A 15,665-nucleotide genomic window follows, 5' to 3' on the forward strand; every position below is an offset into this window, starting at 1 on the left:
GGTGAACCCCTACCCATATAGGTAACAACCCCTCAACATTCCCCTATATGGGGCACCCCTAAATGGGACACTGCCTGGGGGGGCTGTGGTGGGGCTTATCCCCATCCACACACAGGTTCTAGCCCCCCCACTGAGGCTGGGCAGGGGGCTCAGAGTGAGCAATGATGGGGTTTAGCCCCATCTTCACATACTTTGGTGGGGCTAAAAAGGGGCACCCCGTATTGGGAGGCAGCACGTGGGGCTTGACCTTGTCCCCACACCACTGTGGGGCTGGGATCCTACATGGGGGGGACACTGAGGGGCTGGAAATGTTGGACACGGATATGGAGAGACATTGAGGGTGGGCTTAACCCCTTCCCCCCACCAGTGTGAGCACCCCAATGGGGCTGGGATCCTACATGGGAGACACTGGGGAGCAGGCTTGACCCCATCCCCACCCAGGACCCAGCACCATGGGGCTGGAAAGGGGGAATCCTGTATGGAGAGATGTTGAAGGGTGCTTGACCCCAGTGGGGGCTGAAAAGGGGGAGCCCCATATGGAGAAGCAGCAAAGGGGGGCTTGACCCCATCACCACCCAGCACAGTGTAGGGCTGGGAATGAGAGACCATGCCTGGGGGGGAAGGAGGACAGCATGTGTGTCTTGTCCCCATCCCCACGCAGGAGTGGGCATGGGAATGTGGGACCCTCTATGGGGAGACATCATGGGGGGGGGGTCTTGCCCTGTTCTCCCCATGCCGGGGGCTGCCGGTGGGGGCTGTGAGGCAGAGCAGAGGCAGCGAGGGGAGGGTTAACCCCATCCCCACGCAGGTGCCTGCACCCCAGTGGGGCTGTGGTGGGGCGGGGGGGGGGGGGGGGGGGGGCGGGCACTGTGTGTGGGGGCCCGGGGAGGGGATGATTCATTGCGGGTAGTCATGACATTGCTGCCTGCGGCTGCCAGCCAGCACGGGCACGGGTGGCTCTGCCTGCCCCGAGACACTGCATCCCGTCCCTCATCCCGTCCCGCATCCCCTCCAGCGTCCCCTCCGGCATCCCTGACTGAACCCGGGATACGCTGCCATGCCGGCCATCCTGCTCTTCTGGAGCCGCGCCGAGAGGTATGCACTCATCCCGGCTCATCCATCCCGCCTCATCCATCCCGGCTCCCACCACCAGAACCCCCTAATCCCTTGGGATGCGGTGTTGCGCTCGCCGAGGGTGGGATGCAGGAGCTGCCTGGCACGGCTGCCTGATTCCATTGTGGGGCATCCGGAGGGGATGCTCTTGGTGGCTCGTGAGTGATCAGGGGGATGCGGTGCCTTTGGATTTCCTTGGCGCGCCTGAAGGTGACTTCTCAGAAGTAGGTTTTGTGCCGCCACACTCCGTTCCGTGCTCGGAGCCGGCTCCATCCCGATGCTGCGCTGCACCAGGAGCCCTATTCACCGGGAGGTGGGTCCCCTTCTGTGGGGCACCGGTGATGCGGGGACCCGCAGGGGGAAGGCTGGGGAGATGCACCCCGGTCAATGTGACTTTCTAACACATGGCATCGCCTTGCCGCCGCCATCCTACTTTTGGGTGCAGAGCAGAGTCCTTTCTGGGGACACCGAGGAGGGGGGAGCTCCTGGGTGTGCTCCCTCCCTGCTCTTTGGTGGGGGACGTGACGGTAACGGGGACGTGACAGTACCGGGGGATGTGTGTGACAGGAGCGGGGCGGCCGGGAGGCAGTGGGGAGGGAGGATGCTGGAGCTGAGGAAGCGTCAAGAAGCCAATTAAAAGGAAGATTACGGCGAGCGACTCCATTGAAGGGTGTCCCCGTGTGTGTGTGACAAAGAACGGCAGCTCCCAGCAGCATCCCCCCGGCACCAGCTCACCTATCACCACCTAAAGCCCTTTTGGAGCCATCCCGGGCGCCGACCGCTGCCTTTCTTGCTGTGCCGGAGGGATCTGGCCACCGGAGCATCCTTCCGTGTGGCATTCGTGGTGACTCTCTATCATCTCCCGGGGCACCTGTGGACAGCAGCGATGTTTAAAATCAAACTAGAGCCTTTGAAAAGGTCGGCTTGGACTATGAACGTGTTCGTCAAGTTTCGGTAAGTGGGTTCCTGCCTCCACACCGCGTGTCCTGCCGTGACCTTGCTCCCCGGGATGGACAAACGGACACAAAGCACAGCTCCCGTTCCGGGTGCCGCTGCCCAGGGTGAGGCTCATCCCTCCAGTGGGGACTGCCAGGCACAGGGATTATGTCAAGGGATCGCTATTCAGCTGATGTCATGTGCAGGGATGGAACAAAGCCGCCGTTTGTGACTTAATTATTTCATTTCATGTCCATGTGTGTGGTTACAGGAGGGGGATGAAGGCCAGGCTGGTTCCCCAGGGTGGGCCGGGGGGATGCTTGTGTTCTCGTACCAGGTGTGGGTTTGCTGTGTGGGTGATGCAGGAATGGCTTTTTTACCTGCCTTCCTTCACCACCCCCCCCATCTCCCCACCACCAACCCCGCTCCTGAGGGGGTTAAATGGGAAGGCAGATGACTGAGCAGAAGGGGGAGAGGAGCCGTGGCAAGGCGCAGCTGATCCCCGGGAGGTGGGAGGGAAGCTGTGCGGGGACAGAGTCGTGTTTTATCATCATCATCATCGCACATGTGAGCGTCGCCTCCGGAGCGTTGTCTTAACCCACCGGGTCACCTGCCGCCGGCTCCTCACGGTAAAACATGCGTGGGGGGATGTTTCGGGACAGCAAATCCCACCCTCCGTGAGCAGAGCCACACAAAGGGATCCCCGGCCAGGAGAGCATCCCTGGCTGTGTCCCCCCCCCAGCCAAAGACCCCTTGGGTGGGCAGGACAGGGGATCCTGGAGGGGGCAACAGCGTTGTGCCGGGATAGGAGGTGTTTTCTTGGGAAGTGCCTTGGGGTTTTGGCTGGGTGAGGGGGGTGCTGGTGGTGCTGTTGGATTGGGCTGTGTGGGGTTGGATCCAGAGCTGGGTGCTGTGGTGGGGGCCAGGTGCTGTAGTGTGCGTCTCTCAAGCCAGTGTGCGATGGGGTTGTCCTCAGTGCATCATCCAGACGGGCAAATCCTGGTCCCGGTGCTGGTCATGGGGAGCATCTGCCCAGCACCAAGGGCTGCATTGGGGTGACCTTTGGCAGGGGGAATGGCAGGTTACCCTCAGCCCCCGTCCTGTTGCTCATCCCTGGGTGTTGCGCAGCCTGTTGCTATGGGAAGGGCAGAAGAGAGCCAAGGTGGTCCAAGGGCAGAGCATCCCCCAGCTCCCGCGTGGGATGGAGCCGCCGACGGCTCTGCGCAGGAGCTGGCACCAGGAGCTGCCATGGGAGACGCTGTCGGATGCTCTTTACACCCACAGGGACCTTCTCCCACCTCTTCTGTGCCACACAAATCCGTGGGTGCCCTTACCTCACCTCACTGTGTCCTTCAGAGGTCCGTGCGTTGCCTGCCTTTGCTCTCTTCCCATCTACAGCGAACCACCTGCTCCGTGCCGGGAGCAGTGACTTTTTCCAGAGGCTGGTAGATTGGCCAAGTGTAGGGCCAGTTTCCAGCCCCTCTACAGACACCCAGCTGTAATGGGGTGATTGCCCATGGCATGACCCAAGGCCACCCGTGGGTGAATGCCAGGAGCTCAGTGCAGCGCTGTGGTGGCCCTGCCCAGCCACATCTAAGCTGCTGTGGTTGGAGCATCCCTCTGTGACCTGCATGGGTGCTTAAGGATGGGGGAGAACATCTGGCAGCTTGTATGGTGGTGAAGGACAGGATCAAGGCTCACAACCCATGCAGAGATCTGTCTGCTGGGCGGGTGGTTGTGATAGGTTGAGGCTGCCCAGGGGTGTTTGGAGCAAGGATGGGGTGAAACCTGGGTGGTAGCAAGGAGCTAGATGTGAGCAGGAAGGCTTTAACAGAGAGCAGGAGGTCTGATGGGAGAGGAGCAGGGCACACAGCAATCACTGAGCTGTGAGGGGGGATCAGGCCATGCTCAGGGTGTCCGGAGTTTGGTCAGACAGCCAAAGGTCAAGAAGCAGCAGGAATTGTCCTTGTAGGAGCATGGGGTTCGCTCAGCCTCTGCCCTTCCCGCTGCTCGCTGGGTCTCTGCGACTCCAGCAGCGTGACTGGGGAATGAATTACGGCCACTGGATTTTCCATGCCTTAGTATAGGCATGGCCCCAGCCTCGGCCCCCGCGTGATGGAGCGAGCGAGCCCTGTGTTTCTGGCTCGCTGCGAGATGCAGTTGGAGGCTCTCGGGGAGTGCAAGTCAGGCGAGAAACTGGTGGGGAATTATTTTTTCTTCTTTCTTTTCAAACAAAAAAAAATTAAAAAAAAAAATAAATAAATAAAAAGCCCTCCCACCACCGCAAGATGTTTCTGTCTAACGGCTCCGTTCCCTCTTCGCTAAATACAAATTATGGCTCTGACAGCCGGAGGCATTTATCTCCAGCTGAATGCCAATTGCTTTCAGGAACAAAATGTTTGAAGTTCCTTTAAGGTGAAGGCGGCAGCATGGTCTCTGCTGCTGCTTTCAGCCTCCAAAACCCTGCTGTCACCACCCCAGGTCCCTGGCTGGGAGAGGAGGGGACACACACGGGCTGCTGGCTACATATAGGCATAGCTCAGCCCTCTGGGCCCACCCAGGGCCAGGGGGAGGACACGATCCCAGCCTGACGTGAGCAATGGCGTGGCCTTTATAATGCCATGCCCTGTTTCAGGCTCTCTCTACTCCTTTCAGCCTCAGAGATGAGTGTCCCTGTCCTTGCCTTAGGGCTCAGAGGGTTACAGCTGGAGCCAGGACACACCTTGGCACCAGGGCTCTGACCTCCATTGGGAAGCGTGGACTTGAGCTGGCTGTGGTGCTGCTGGCCGGTGGGACGCAGGGAGCACCAGCTCCGCGATAAGTGCGTGTGGGTCCCATCCCCAGCTGAGCCCAGTGCGGTGCTCGCCTTACCCAGGGCTGTCTTTCTGCTTTCAGGAATAAGTACTCGGCTCCCGGCAGCGTCGCCGTCATGGGGAAGGACTATTACAAGATCCTGGGCATCCAGACCGGTGCCAATGAGGATGAAATCAAGAAAGCCTATCGGAAAATGGCCCTCAAGTATCACCCCGATAAGAATAAAGACCCCAACGCCGAGGAGAAGTTCAAGGAGATCGCGGAGGCTTACGATGTCCTGAGTGACCCCAAGAAGCGAGCTGTCTATGACCAGTATGGGGAGGAAGGTAAGGGGACAAGCAGTGCTTGCTTTGGAGGAAGGGTGGTGGTCCAGATTGGGTTTTGTAGGCAAGGGAGGCTTTTCACACAGAGGGTTCATACCTGCACCCAAAATGGGGCTGGTAGCTTGGAACTGGGGACAGTGAAGGCTCTGCAGGTGTCAGGAATCCTCTTCCATCCCGTTCCTCTCCGGGTCACCCTGCTTTTCCACCCTGCTTCCTGGGATGGCAGGGCTCTCCCTGCCTTCTGCCCCAAAACCCAGCTGAGACAAGGGAGGTGGAAGAAGATCACCTGACCTCCTGGATCATGCCTGGGGTAATTTGTTAGCAGCCCTTTAATTGACCTAAATATCCCAGCAGAGAAGTATTGCTTTTGTCCACATTCTCCCCGCATTTGGGCACCGGTCCCGCTGTCCTCCCTGGTACAGGCTGACCTACAGTATTCAAAGCTTTTCCCAATTTAAGTAATAGGTCCTTGTTTTGAAACCAAGTGGCTGCTGTTGTCTGGTGGTTGGCACAGAGGAGGAGGAGGAGGAGAAGAGCCTCTCAACCACAGGCGGCCTTATTAGTCGAAGATGGAAGAGCGCAACCCCATTCGAGGAGAGCACCGAATAGCATCTGCATTAATCAGCCCAGGACTTGGGTGCTTAAAAGAGCAGGAGGTCTGGCAGGAGCAGGCTGCTGGGTGGAAGAGGCAGCCTTGTCAACGGGCAGGTGCATCCTCTTAATGAGCTACCAGCAGAATTAACCAGCAGTGGGTTAATTTTGACCCATCAGTTATGTCAGGGCTATGATGGATGCACCGGGCACAGTGATCTGCCACCCTGTAAAACGAGAAGAGGCTGCCTCAAGTGGGAAACCAGCCTTTCTCCAGAGGCAATGCCGAGGAAATCGGACCCAGCTCGGGCTGGCGTCACAGGATTAAAGGTGAAACCTCCTGGCTGCACAGTCTGTTAGGGGACAGGGGCTCCCTGGGGATTCGGCGAAATCCCCATCACCTGAAGATGCCTAAAATAAAGAATGAGTTAAGGAGGGAGGGAAGAGCATCCCCCTTCTTGCTCCCTTAGTGTCGTGGCCCATGGAAACCTTTTTGTTTCACATCAGGTGAAATTTTTTGGAGCAACATGTCTTGGGGATCAGCATTTTGAAGGGCTTCTGGGTCCATGTGGTGGGCAAGGTGAAGTGAAAGCCCCCCTAACCCACCCACAATATTAATTTCATCAATCAGACCCCCGAAGTTGCCCCATTGCAGTGATGGGGGGGGTCTGGCACGGGGAACAGCCTGTCAGAAATAGTCCATCACTGTCACTGTTGTGCCCTGAAAATAGTCCTAGAGCTAGGCTTGGCTTAACCCTTCCCAACCCTCCTGGTCAAAAATAGCCTCGCAGAGCGTGTGTGACCTCTTTGAAGGGGCACTTATCATGTGCCTTGGCTGCTTGGGACCTTGGGGGAGTTGCAGTGACGTAAGGCTTAGCCTGGGACCTGGCAGGGGAATTTCCCATGGGAATGGTTGCAAAAGGATCCAAACCTTGAGCTTACCTGGTGTTTTGTACAGTCTGTACGCAGGCAGCTGTGTGCTGACCTGGAGGTCTGCTGACCTTCATCTGCATGGTCACTCATGAGCTCAAAGCCTGTTCTCACCTACAGGATATGGTGCTCCTGGACTGTGGCCGTCGGTGCAGCCAAAAAGACAGGACGATTTGGGCAAAAGGGAGCCTGCCCATGGGGAAAAATGGAGATGGGATGGTCAGGAAATGTTTAAAGGGCATGAATTGGGTGGAGATGACCAAAGAAGAACTTCAGTAGAGATATCAGGGACAAAACCTGATCAGATTTTGAGCTTGGTGAGCTTGTTTTGAGCTTGTTTGTCATGAGTTAAGCTGGTACCTTCCTGCCCAATGTTCTTTGCAGGTGGCTCGCTGGAGTGGGTGACCTGCAGCATTAGGAGACACTGGAAGGTCTGCCTGGAGCCAGCAGAGACCATGATCCTTCCTGGAAAGCGCGGTCCCGGCATGGCATCAGGTGGCAGAGAGCGTTCATGTCTTGTCTTCCCCTTTCTCTTCCAGGTCTCAAAACTGGAGGTGGCTCTTCAGGTGGCTCAGGGAACACTTTCCACTACACCTTCCATGGAGACCCCCATGCCACCTTTGCCTCCTTCTTTGGAGGCTCCAACCCTTTTGACATCTTCTTCGCCAGCAGCCGCTCCCGAATGTTCAATGGCTTTGACCAGGAAGACATGGACATCGATGAAGACGATGACCCTTTCAGTGCCTTCGGCCGGTTTGGTTTCAACGGCATCAACGGGGTGCACCGGCGGCACCAAGAGTCCCTGCACACACGCAGGAAGGTCCAAGACCCACCCGTCATCCACGAGCTCAAGGTGTCCCTGGAAGAGATCTACCACGGCTCCACCAAGAGGATGAAGATCACACGCAGAAGGCTCAATGCTGATGGCCGTACCATGCGGACTGAGGACAAGATCCTAAACATTGTCATCAAACGGGGTTGGAAGGAGGGAACCAAAATCACATTCCCCAAAGAAGGGGATGCCACCCCAGACAACATCCCTGCTGACATTGTCTTCATCCTCAAGGACAAGCCTCACTCGCACTTCAAGAGGGATGGGACGAACGTGGTCTACACGGCAAACATCAGTCTTAAAGAGGTGGGTATGAGTGGGAAATCCCATGGGGTGGGAGGTGGTGCTGAGTCATGGCACTTGGCACCGAGGCAGGAGTTGGTTCTTCTCCTGCAATGATGAGGAAGGACCAGGTAAGGTTGGGAAAGACACAAGCAAAGACATCTGGAGAGAGGAGCTGGGTGTAGGACACAGGTGCTGTGGCCCCTGCTGAGCGCACCTTGAGCCTGTACAAGGTGGCATTTGTTTGTTGTTTCCCTTCCCCATAGGTCTTGTCTTTCTATTTTAGCGGAGGGTGTTCACCTGTGAAAGAGAGACCAGATCCTCTGTAGGAACAAGGGAAAACCCGTGTTGGCATGGGTCTGGTCCCTGCTCTTGTAGCTGAGCCTGCTTGTGCCTTAGCTACTGTCCAGGATAGCACTCTTTCCCCACAGACAGAAAGCAGGAGCTGTTCTCATGTGGAGAGCAGCTACCTTGCCCTCCCTGAGCAATCCTTTAGCTGTTTTTCTTGGTTCTGCCTCCCCTACATAAAGAACCAAATGAACAAAGCCTTAGGCAGTTAGCAAAACTCAGCACATGTCAGTCCTGCAGGTCATGGTGGGACTGGATCCATCAGAGCCAGCAAACTGCTGCGAGGTGGGAGAGGAAGGGCAGGTTAACCCAGCACAAGACGTGCCATTCACCACTGCTGCTTTATAACTACCTTTCAATAAATCCCAGCTGGCAGCTGCACTTAACACTGACGTTTTGTGCAGCTGCCATTTGCTGTTCCTTTCAGACTGTAGACGTTGTCTGTCTTCTTAATGAGCTGATTTCTTTTCTTCCCAGAGACAGATTTATGTTCTCAAATGCATTTCATAGAAATAAGCTCAATGGGCCAGACCTGAGGTAGGGAAACGTGAGCTTGTGAAACATTGCCAGTGAGTCAGAGGAGCTTTGTCGTGGCTCTGCGTCCCTGCTGGGGCTGTGACCTGGTACTCTGGGGGAAAGGAGCAGCCACGCAGGTCAAGCAGAGCTCGGTGCTCCTGGAGGAAACTCAAGCTGAAGTTTAATCTTGACTTAGGAGCTAACTGTCCTTCACAGTACAAAGTGCAGAGGTTTATTCCTGTGGTGGCTGGCTTCCCTGGCTGCTCCAGAAATACTCGGGAGAGATTGCCTTATTTATGGAGCCAGCATGCCATTTCTCAGATGTTTCCTTCTGTGCATTCCCCTATCTATCTGTAGAATTAACCCCAAGCTGGTTGTTAGCCCAGGTTCATGCACTGCTGAGGCTGGAGGGACTCTTGCCTGGAGTTGTCCCTTGAGCAGCAAGTGGAGAAACCTGCTCTGGCTCCACGTGCTGCTGCACCAGGAGCGATGGTGCTCATCACTGTGATGAGCAGGGTGTGTTGCGCTGGCCTTTGGTTTGCACAATGCAGTTACAACGTGGAAAATTGCTGGTCTGGGCAAATTCCTCACCTCTTTGAGCTAGAACTTCTGGTCTCTGTCCTCCGCCACCGCAAACCCAGCATCCTCAGGGAGCTGCCAGCCTGGCTGCTATCCCCATCCGGTGCTTGCCAGGGTAGGGTGATAACTCTGCTGCTTTTATCTTCCATAAGGAGAAGAACCTTAAGTACTCTGGAGCACAAGCAGGTGCCAGGAGCTTCCCAGCTCCGTATGCCACCACCCCAGAATGTGATGGAGTGCAGCCTCTTCATCACCAGGCCATAGCCTTGGCTACTCTCCTTGCATCCTTCCTTCTTGTAAGCCTCTTCCACTGCCACAGGAGGAGCACAGCACAGTGCCAGCATGCAGGCAGTGAGTGCTGTGACCCCACTCGTGGCTGTGCTGGAGACCCTTCACCGGCACCCTGCTGCCACAGGGAGCAAACTACCTGGTGCTTAGGCACTCAGGAGAGCATCTTCCTCATCCTCCTCCATCTTCGGACCCCTCTGGAGAGTAACCCAGGGATGCAGTGCCCTCCCAGCCCCCAAGTCTGGCCCCACTGGACTGCAACAGTGCAGGCTGGTTACTAGAGGTGTATGAGGGACTGCAAGGAAGTGTGTCTTCCTAAAACTCCAGGCTTGTGTCACAGTGGGAAGCCGGGGGAGGGAGGAATCGCACTGCTCCTGGCAGGCAGACCTCAGGGGCTTTGCTGCCTAACGCCTGCATCCTTTACCTGGCATCACCTTCCTCAGAGCATCCGGATGGCTGGGGCACAACCGGTGCTGACGTTCCCCCCGTAGCTCCGCTGGGAGCGGAGGAGGACCCGACGCTGACCTAGATAAAGCTGTGCTCTCACAGCTACGAAACCCAGGGTGATTTCATCCCCAGGGATAAACCCAGCCTCTTTCTAGGATGCGGGGCAGCTCCCGCGGTTACTTCAGCAACCGGTTTCCCAAATGCCAGAGGAGTTGAGCAAGAAGGAACTGAAAACAGGGACATACGGTGGAGGAGTGATTGCCTGGGATTCTTGCATCTTGGCTCTAGGAAGGAAACATTAAGATCCTGTCTGCCTTCGCTGTTACCGCCCGCTCCTGCTCACATCCCTCTCTTTGCCCCATCCACGTGCTCCACAGGGAGCGAGTTCCTGTTCTCCTTCCCACTTTGTGGCTGGAGATGTCCTTTCCCTGGCACACACAGACACATGCAGCCCTCCACGGTGAGTGGTGGTGGGCACCAGGGAGCAGGAAGGCTCCAGCATCCCTGTGTGATGCATTGATGGAGCAGAGCATCCTTTCTTCCCCTCCTTCTACTTGCTGGAGATTAGCCAAGCTGCCACTGCTTGCATGGAGCTGGAAACAGCCATCCTCCCACAGCCAGAAAAGCTCATTCCTGCAGGACACCCTTCCCAAATGCGGATGAGCTGTGCAAGGAGACAGCCCCATCTCTCCTGCTTTCTGCTTGCCATGCAGGCTCTGGCATGGATCCCTCTGTGATAGCTGCTACAGATCCCTGGCTCAGCTGCAAGAGCCCGCATCTGTCATCTCCGAGCCCATGGCCAGCATGGGAAGAAATGTTTGTCCTGGTGCTTGTTGCTGCTTTGCCACTGGAGGCTTTTCCTGGTGAGAGGAATGCAGAGCAGTCCCCCATCTACCCCAGAAATAGCCAGTGCATCTTCCTCCCCTCCCCGTGCAGGGTGTTCTGGGAGGGCTGGGACCCCCAGGGCCAGCCACCCACCTGGAATCTCAAGGATGTACTCCTGGTACACCCCTCCCTTTCCTCTTCCAGAAGCATCTCTCCCTCAGCCCTTGCTGAGAGCCTGGAGACGATCCTGCCTACGTGTATGCCAGAGCTGTCTGAGTTATTTAAGGACATGAGGGTTTTCTTGCTGCATTCCTGCATCACGTGTGTCGCTGATGCAGGTTGGCCGCTGCTGGGGTACAACAGGCTGGTGCCCACCAAACAGGGCTTGGAGCAACCTGCTCTAGTGGAAGGTGTCCCTGCCCACAGCAGGAGGTTGGAACTGGATGAGCTTTAAGGTCCCTTCCAACCCAAACCATTCCATGGTTCTATGAAACCACAAGGGACTGGTGACAGGGACCATCCCCTCTGACTTCTAGGAGAGCTGTAGCTCTGCCCCACACCGGTGTAACCTTTTGGGGCTGTTGTTGGGGGGAGAACAGGATGCGCAGGCTGTGCTATAGATAACCCAGCATGGGGCAGAGCTGCCGGGCTGCTCTGCAGGGTGACAGCTGATGGACCGCGGCGGCATCTGATGATCTCAGCTGGATTTTCCGCTGCCGGAGGCTGGGAAAGGGGCTAAATTTAGCCTGTCCTGTTGCTGCGAGTGGCGGGGCGCTCGCTGGTGGTTCCTCCTGGGAGCACATTAGGTGGGGATGGAGCGTGCTTCATCCCCTGCAGCCCCGTCCGTGTTGGGGGGGCACCAGGAGAGACCCAGGTTCGCACTTGAGCATCACCCAGAGGGATGGGATCGGCCGGTGGGGGAAACACGTGGATGCTTTGGGGTGTCAGCCCCGTCTGATGGCGTTGTCTGCTCTTCTCCCCGCAGGCCTTGTGCGGCTGCACCGTGAACATTCCCACCATCGATGGGCGGGTGATCCCCCTGCCCTGCAACGATATCATCAAGCCAGGGACAGTGAAGAGACTGCGTGGGGAGGGGCTGCCCTTCCCCAAGGCCCCCAGCCAGAGAGGAGACTTGATCGTGGAGTTCAAAATCCGCTTCCCGGACAGAATAGCCCCTCAGACGAGACAGATCCTCAAGCAGCACCTCCCGTGCTCCTAAAGCCCGGGGACTCCTCTCCAAGCAGCAATACTCCTATGGCTCGTGCCGCAGCACCGCGCAGCAGAGGTGCCACAGCACTTTCAAATGCAAAAAGAGAACAACAGAAAACCAACCCTTGCAACACTTTCCTTTACCCCCGAAACCCGCCCCATCCATCCATCCATCCATCCATCCATCCATCCATCCATCCACTCACCCACCCCTCCTGGCCTGTTTTCTACTCCAGCAGCAGGGAAGCTCCTGCCCATCCCAGCTGCCAAAGCTTTTCTATTCCCACCCCGAGCTCCAGCTTTCCCACCTCGCACAAGCCAGCGGCACGGGGGGTGCATCACGTGTTGGGTTTTTTAATGTCACCTGCTTTTTCAGGCCACTTGTCCCCACCAGAGGCTGGACTGGCCGGGGCCCGGCGCACTGTACATAGGACTCTGCAGGATCCGCCGTGCCCGCTGTTGGTTTTTCTCCTCCCCTCTTTGATACTTGCTGCTGTTGGGGGTCCCGCTGTGCCCATCATGGGTGGCCTCCCGCCCCGTAGCCGGACTGTTTCTCACTTGGGACCACGGTGCCGAGTCCGACCGTGGTCCGCTCTCCTGTGCCAAGCCTACAACCGAGCCTCGGCTGTGCCAAGTGAAGTGGGGACGGTCCCATCCATCCTCCTGCCCGGCTCTGTCCCTGGTGCCCGATGGGGCAGCAGGAGGAGGAGGGGGGGAATCCCAGTGTGGAGCTTTCTTGTTCAGATGTGTTGAGTTTGCATTGCTGCTTTTCCTCCTCTTTTTAAGTACATATATATAGAGCTTGCTCGATTGACTCCGCAGCGGATCTCTGCCCGCTCCGCGGTTCCTGACCTGGTGCACCCTGACTTCCTTTCTTTTTCTTTCCTATTTTTTCCAAGGGGGGGGGCGATGGTTCAGCCAAACAACACGTCGACCCCCCCCTCTAAAAGGGGATGTGTGTGTGTGTAGCACAAGTCTGGGTGCAAAAGCGGAGCCGCGCGTGAGCAGAGCCGTAGGGTTCACTAGCATTTAAGGTCAAACATGGGGATTTTAGTCATAGAGAGGTGCGTGTGTATATATCCTTTTTCTACAGGGACGGATCATCCAGGAGGCTGGGATGGGAGGCGCGTGAGGCAGAGCCCCTTTGGTGGCTTCACCTTCAAATACTGTATTTTTTTAAAACAAACACAAAAAAAAAAACCAAACCCAAAACTTTGGATTTTCGCCGGGAGAATTTTTGTATTTCCCACCCTCTCTCGGCACGCTCTGCCTCGCGCCCGTTCTTTTTCCACCCCCTTTTTCCCTCCTCCCAGGACACAAACCAGGTTCCCAGGGGGCGGGAGGCGCGTTCTTCGCGGGGTGCTCTCGTACAGCTCCTCTTCCACCACCTTGAGAACCCCCCCAGCAAAGCATCCCCCCCACCCCAGGGAACGCGGGTTTTGTATTGACAGGATTGAACCCGATGACTTCAAGCAGGGTCCCGTGGGGCAGGGGGGTGAGCGTGGGGCTGGGCACAGCCCCACAAGTGCATATGGGGCCGAGTTGAGGACACCCCTTCATTCACCGCCACCGGTCCCCTCCACTGGTCCCTATGGAGTTCGAGGTAGAGAAGCCTGGTGGACACCGTGAGCGAGAAGACAGGACAGCGCCCGCGCTGCTTTGGTTTTCTCGGTTTCAATGAGACCTGAATGTTTTATAGTGCTTCTTTCTTTTTGTAATTTTCTCCTTTCTTTTTCTTTTCCTCCTTTTTTTTTTCCTTTTTTTTTTTTTTTTTTGTAATGTCAGTATTGAGAGAAAAAGAGAAATAAAGTATTTTAAAAAATACACTTCCTTTGCATGTGTGTGTGTGTGTATTATAGCATCATGGAACAGTTTGGGTTGGAAGGGCCCTTAAAGCTCATCCAGTTCCAACCCCGGTCACAGGCAGGGACACCTTCCACTAGACCAGGTTGCTCCAAGCCCCTGTGTCCAACCTGGCCTTGAACACTGCCAGGGATGGGGCAGCCACAGCTTCTCTGGGCTGATGTGGGCAGTGGGTGCTGTGGCTGGGGCTGGTGAACGGGGCTGTCACTGGGTGGGAAAGGCAGCAGCAGAAGCTGCCGGTAGGGAATCTCCTGCTCATCCCAGGACGTTTGTCCCTGAGCGCCCAGCAGGAGCAGCACAAGGACAGGGGATGGGAGCGAAACCCATGGGCGTTGTGCATCAGGACGCTGCCAAACCCCAGGTGTGGGCCCTGGATCATTGCCCCCTCCCGGGTGAGAGCTCAGGGCTGTGAAACCACCCCAGCAAAACCTGGCCCTGCAGCGCACACATCAGAGAGCAGCAGGAATGGGCTGGGGGCAGAGCTGGGGCAGCCCCTCCTCTGAACAGCCGCGGGGGCCGGCAGGGCTGCCAGGGATGCCCATGGAGCACGGAAGGGATGCAGGGAGGGGAAACCCTTGGAGCAGGAACACACGTGGGGATGGAATGCCCGTGGGGCAGGGGATGCCGATAGGGAGCGCACATCCATGAAGCTGGGATGTCCATGGAGAAGGGATGCCTTTGTGGCAGGGATAGCCAAGGGGGTGTCCATAGAGCATCCTGCCTGCTCCAGAGCAGCCTGGCCACTGCCTGCCCTCTGCTAGCGGGAGCCAGAAAGGTTTGGGGTGCTGCAGGACCCTCTGAGCCCCACACCCTGACCCCCATCCAGCCAAGAGCCCCTTCCTTTCTCCCTGGTGCCTTTGGGGGCTCCCCAGTCCCCCCAGCAAGGCACTGGGCAGGAGAGGAGAGCGCATGGAGGGCTCCTGCCCCTGCAGCTACCAGGGGCTCTGCTGGGGTGGCCCCTGGTGACAGTTGCTCTCCTGGGGCTCACGGCCGAGCTCCAGGCTTTGGGGACACCCTCACCCCACTGCTCCAAGGCAGGCGCAGACGCTCCCGGAGCTCCCATGGGTGCTGTCCCCACCGTGTCCCACGGGTGTCAGGGAAGACAGAGGAGCGTTTGCAGCCCTTCCGCTGGATTCAGTCAGCACCTGCGATCAGGGGAGGCAGCAGGGGTCTGGGACACGCACCCCGAATGGAGTCACAGAGCGCTCCGTGTCCTGCTTGTCCCGACCTCCACCGCAGACAGAGGTGATGGGATGGATCTGACTGTCCGGGTGACGACGGTCCCAATGGCAGGGACCAGAAGCCCACCCGCTGTCAGGGGTCAGGAAGGCTTTGGGGAGTCCTGAGGAGCTCTTGCAGGGCGCAGGGCAGCTCCTTCCCCTTCCCGGGTGGCTGCAAGCGCCTGGCTCCCAGCTCATCCAAACGGAGCTGCGTTTCCTGGGCTTGCTCTGATGGAGCAGCGGCAGCATCTGGTGGGAGCAGGAAGCAGCTCTGGGGTGCAAGTTTCCGATCAGCCCCGCACGGGCTGGTGTGGGGCAGGGTGGCACCAGCCCCCAGTCCCCATCCCCGCTGCCCCATAGCCGATGGCTGGAGTCCCCCGGAGCGAGCAGCAGCATCTTCTCAGGCAGAGGTGGTGTGAGGACAGCGCGTGGGGCCGGCAGAGCTCCGAAGTAGGACGGAGCACCCTCCCCGGGGGCTGCCCTGCCTCGACCCCAGCTCCTTGGTGCTATTTAAACACGGCGCTCCCAATTCCAGCTCTTTTCTCCCCA

At 57.5% G+C, this 15,665-nt stretch overlaps 1 protein-coding gene across 2 annotated transcripts; it reads left to right on the top strand.

Moving 5' to 3' along the window:
* Positions 1-1,057: 1,057 nt before the first annotated feature.
* On the top strand, positions 1,058-12,043 carry DNAJB5 (DnaJ heat shock protein family (Hsp40) member B5; the record flags this gene model as incomplete). Of its 2 annotated transcripts, none has more annotated exons than XM_080638422.1 (4): positions 1,058-1,095; positions 4,945-5,189; positions 7,247-7,845; positions 11,810-12,043. In XM_080638422.1, 4 exons carry the CDS (start codon positions 1,058-1,060, stop codon positions 12,041-12,043), a joined length of 1,116 nt encoding a protein of 371 aa, XP_080494548.1. The 2 variants fall into 2 exon arrangements, with proteins under 2 accessions (XP_080494548.1, XP_080494547.1); XM_080638421.1 differs by lacking the exon at positions 1,058-1,095 and adding an exon at positions 2,000-2,067.
* Between the last annotated feature and the right edge of the window lie 3,622 nt (positions 12,044-15,665).

Source organism: Psittacula echo (assembly GCF_963264785.1).
Source record: "Psittacula echo genome assembly, chromosome: Z".
In the NCBI taxonomy this organism is placed as follows: Eukaryota; Metazoa; Chordata; class Aves; order Psittaciformes; family Psittacidae; genus Psittacula; species Psittacula echo.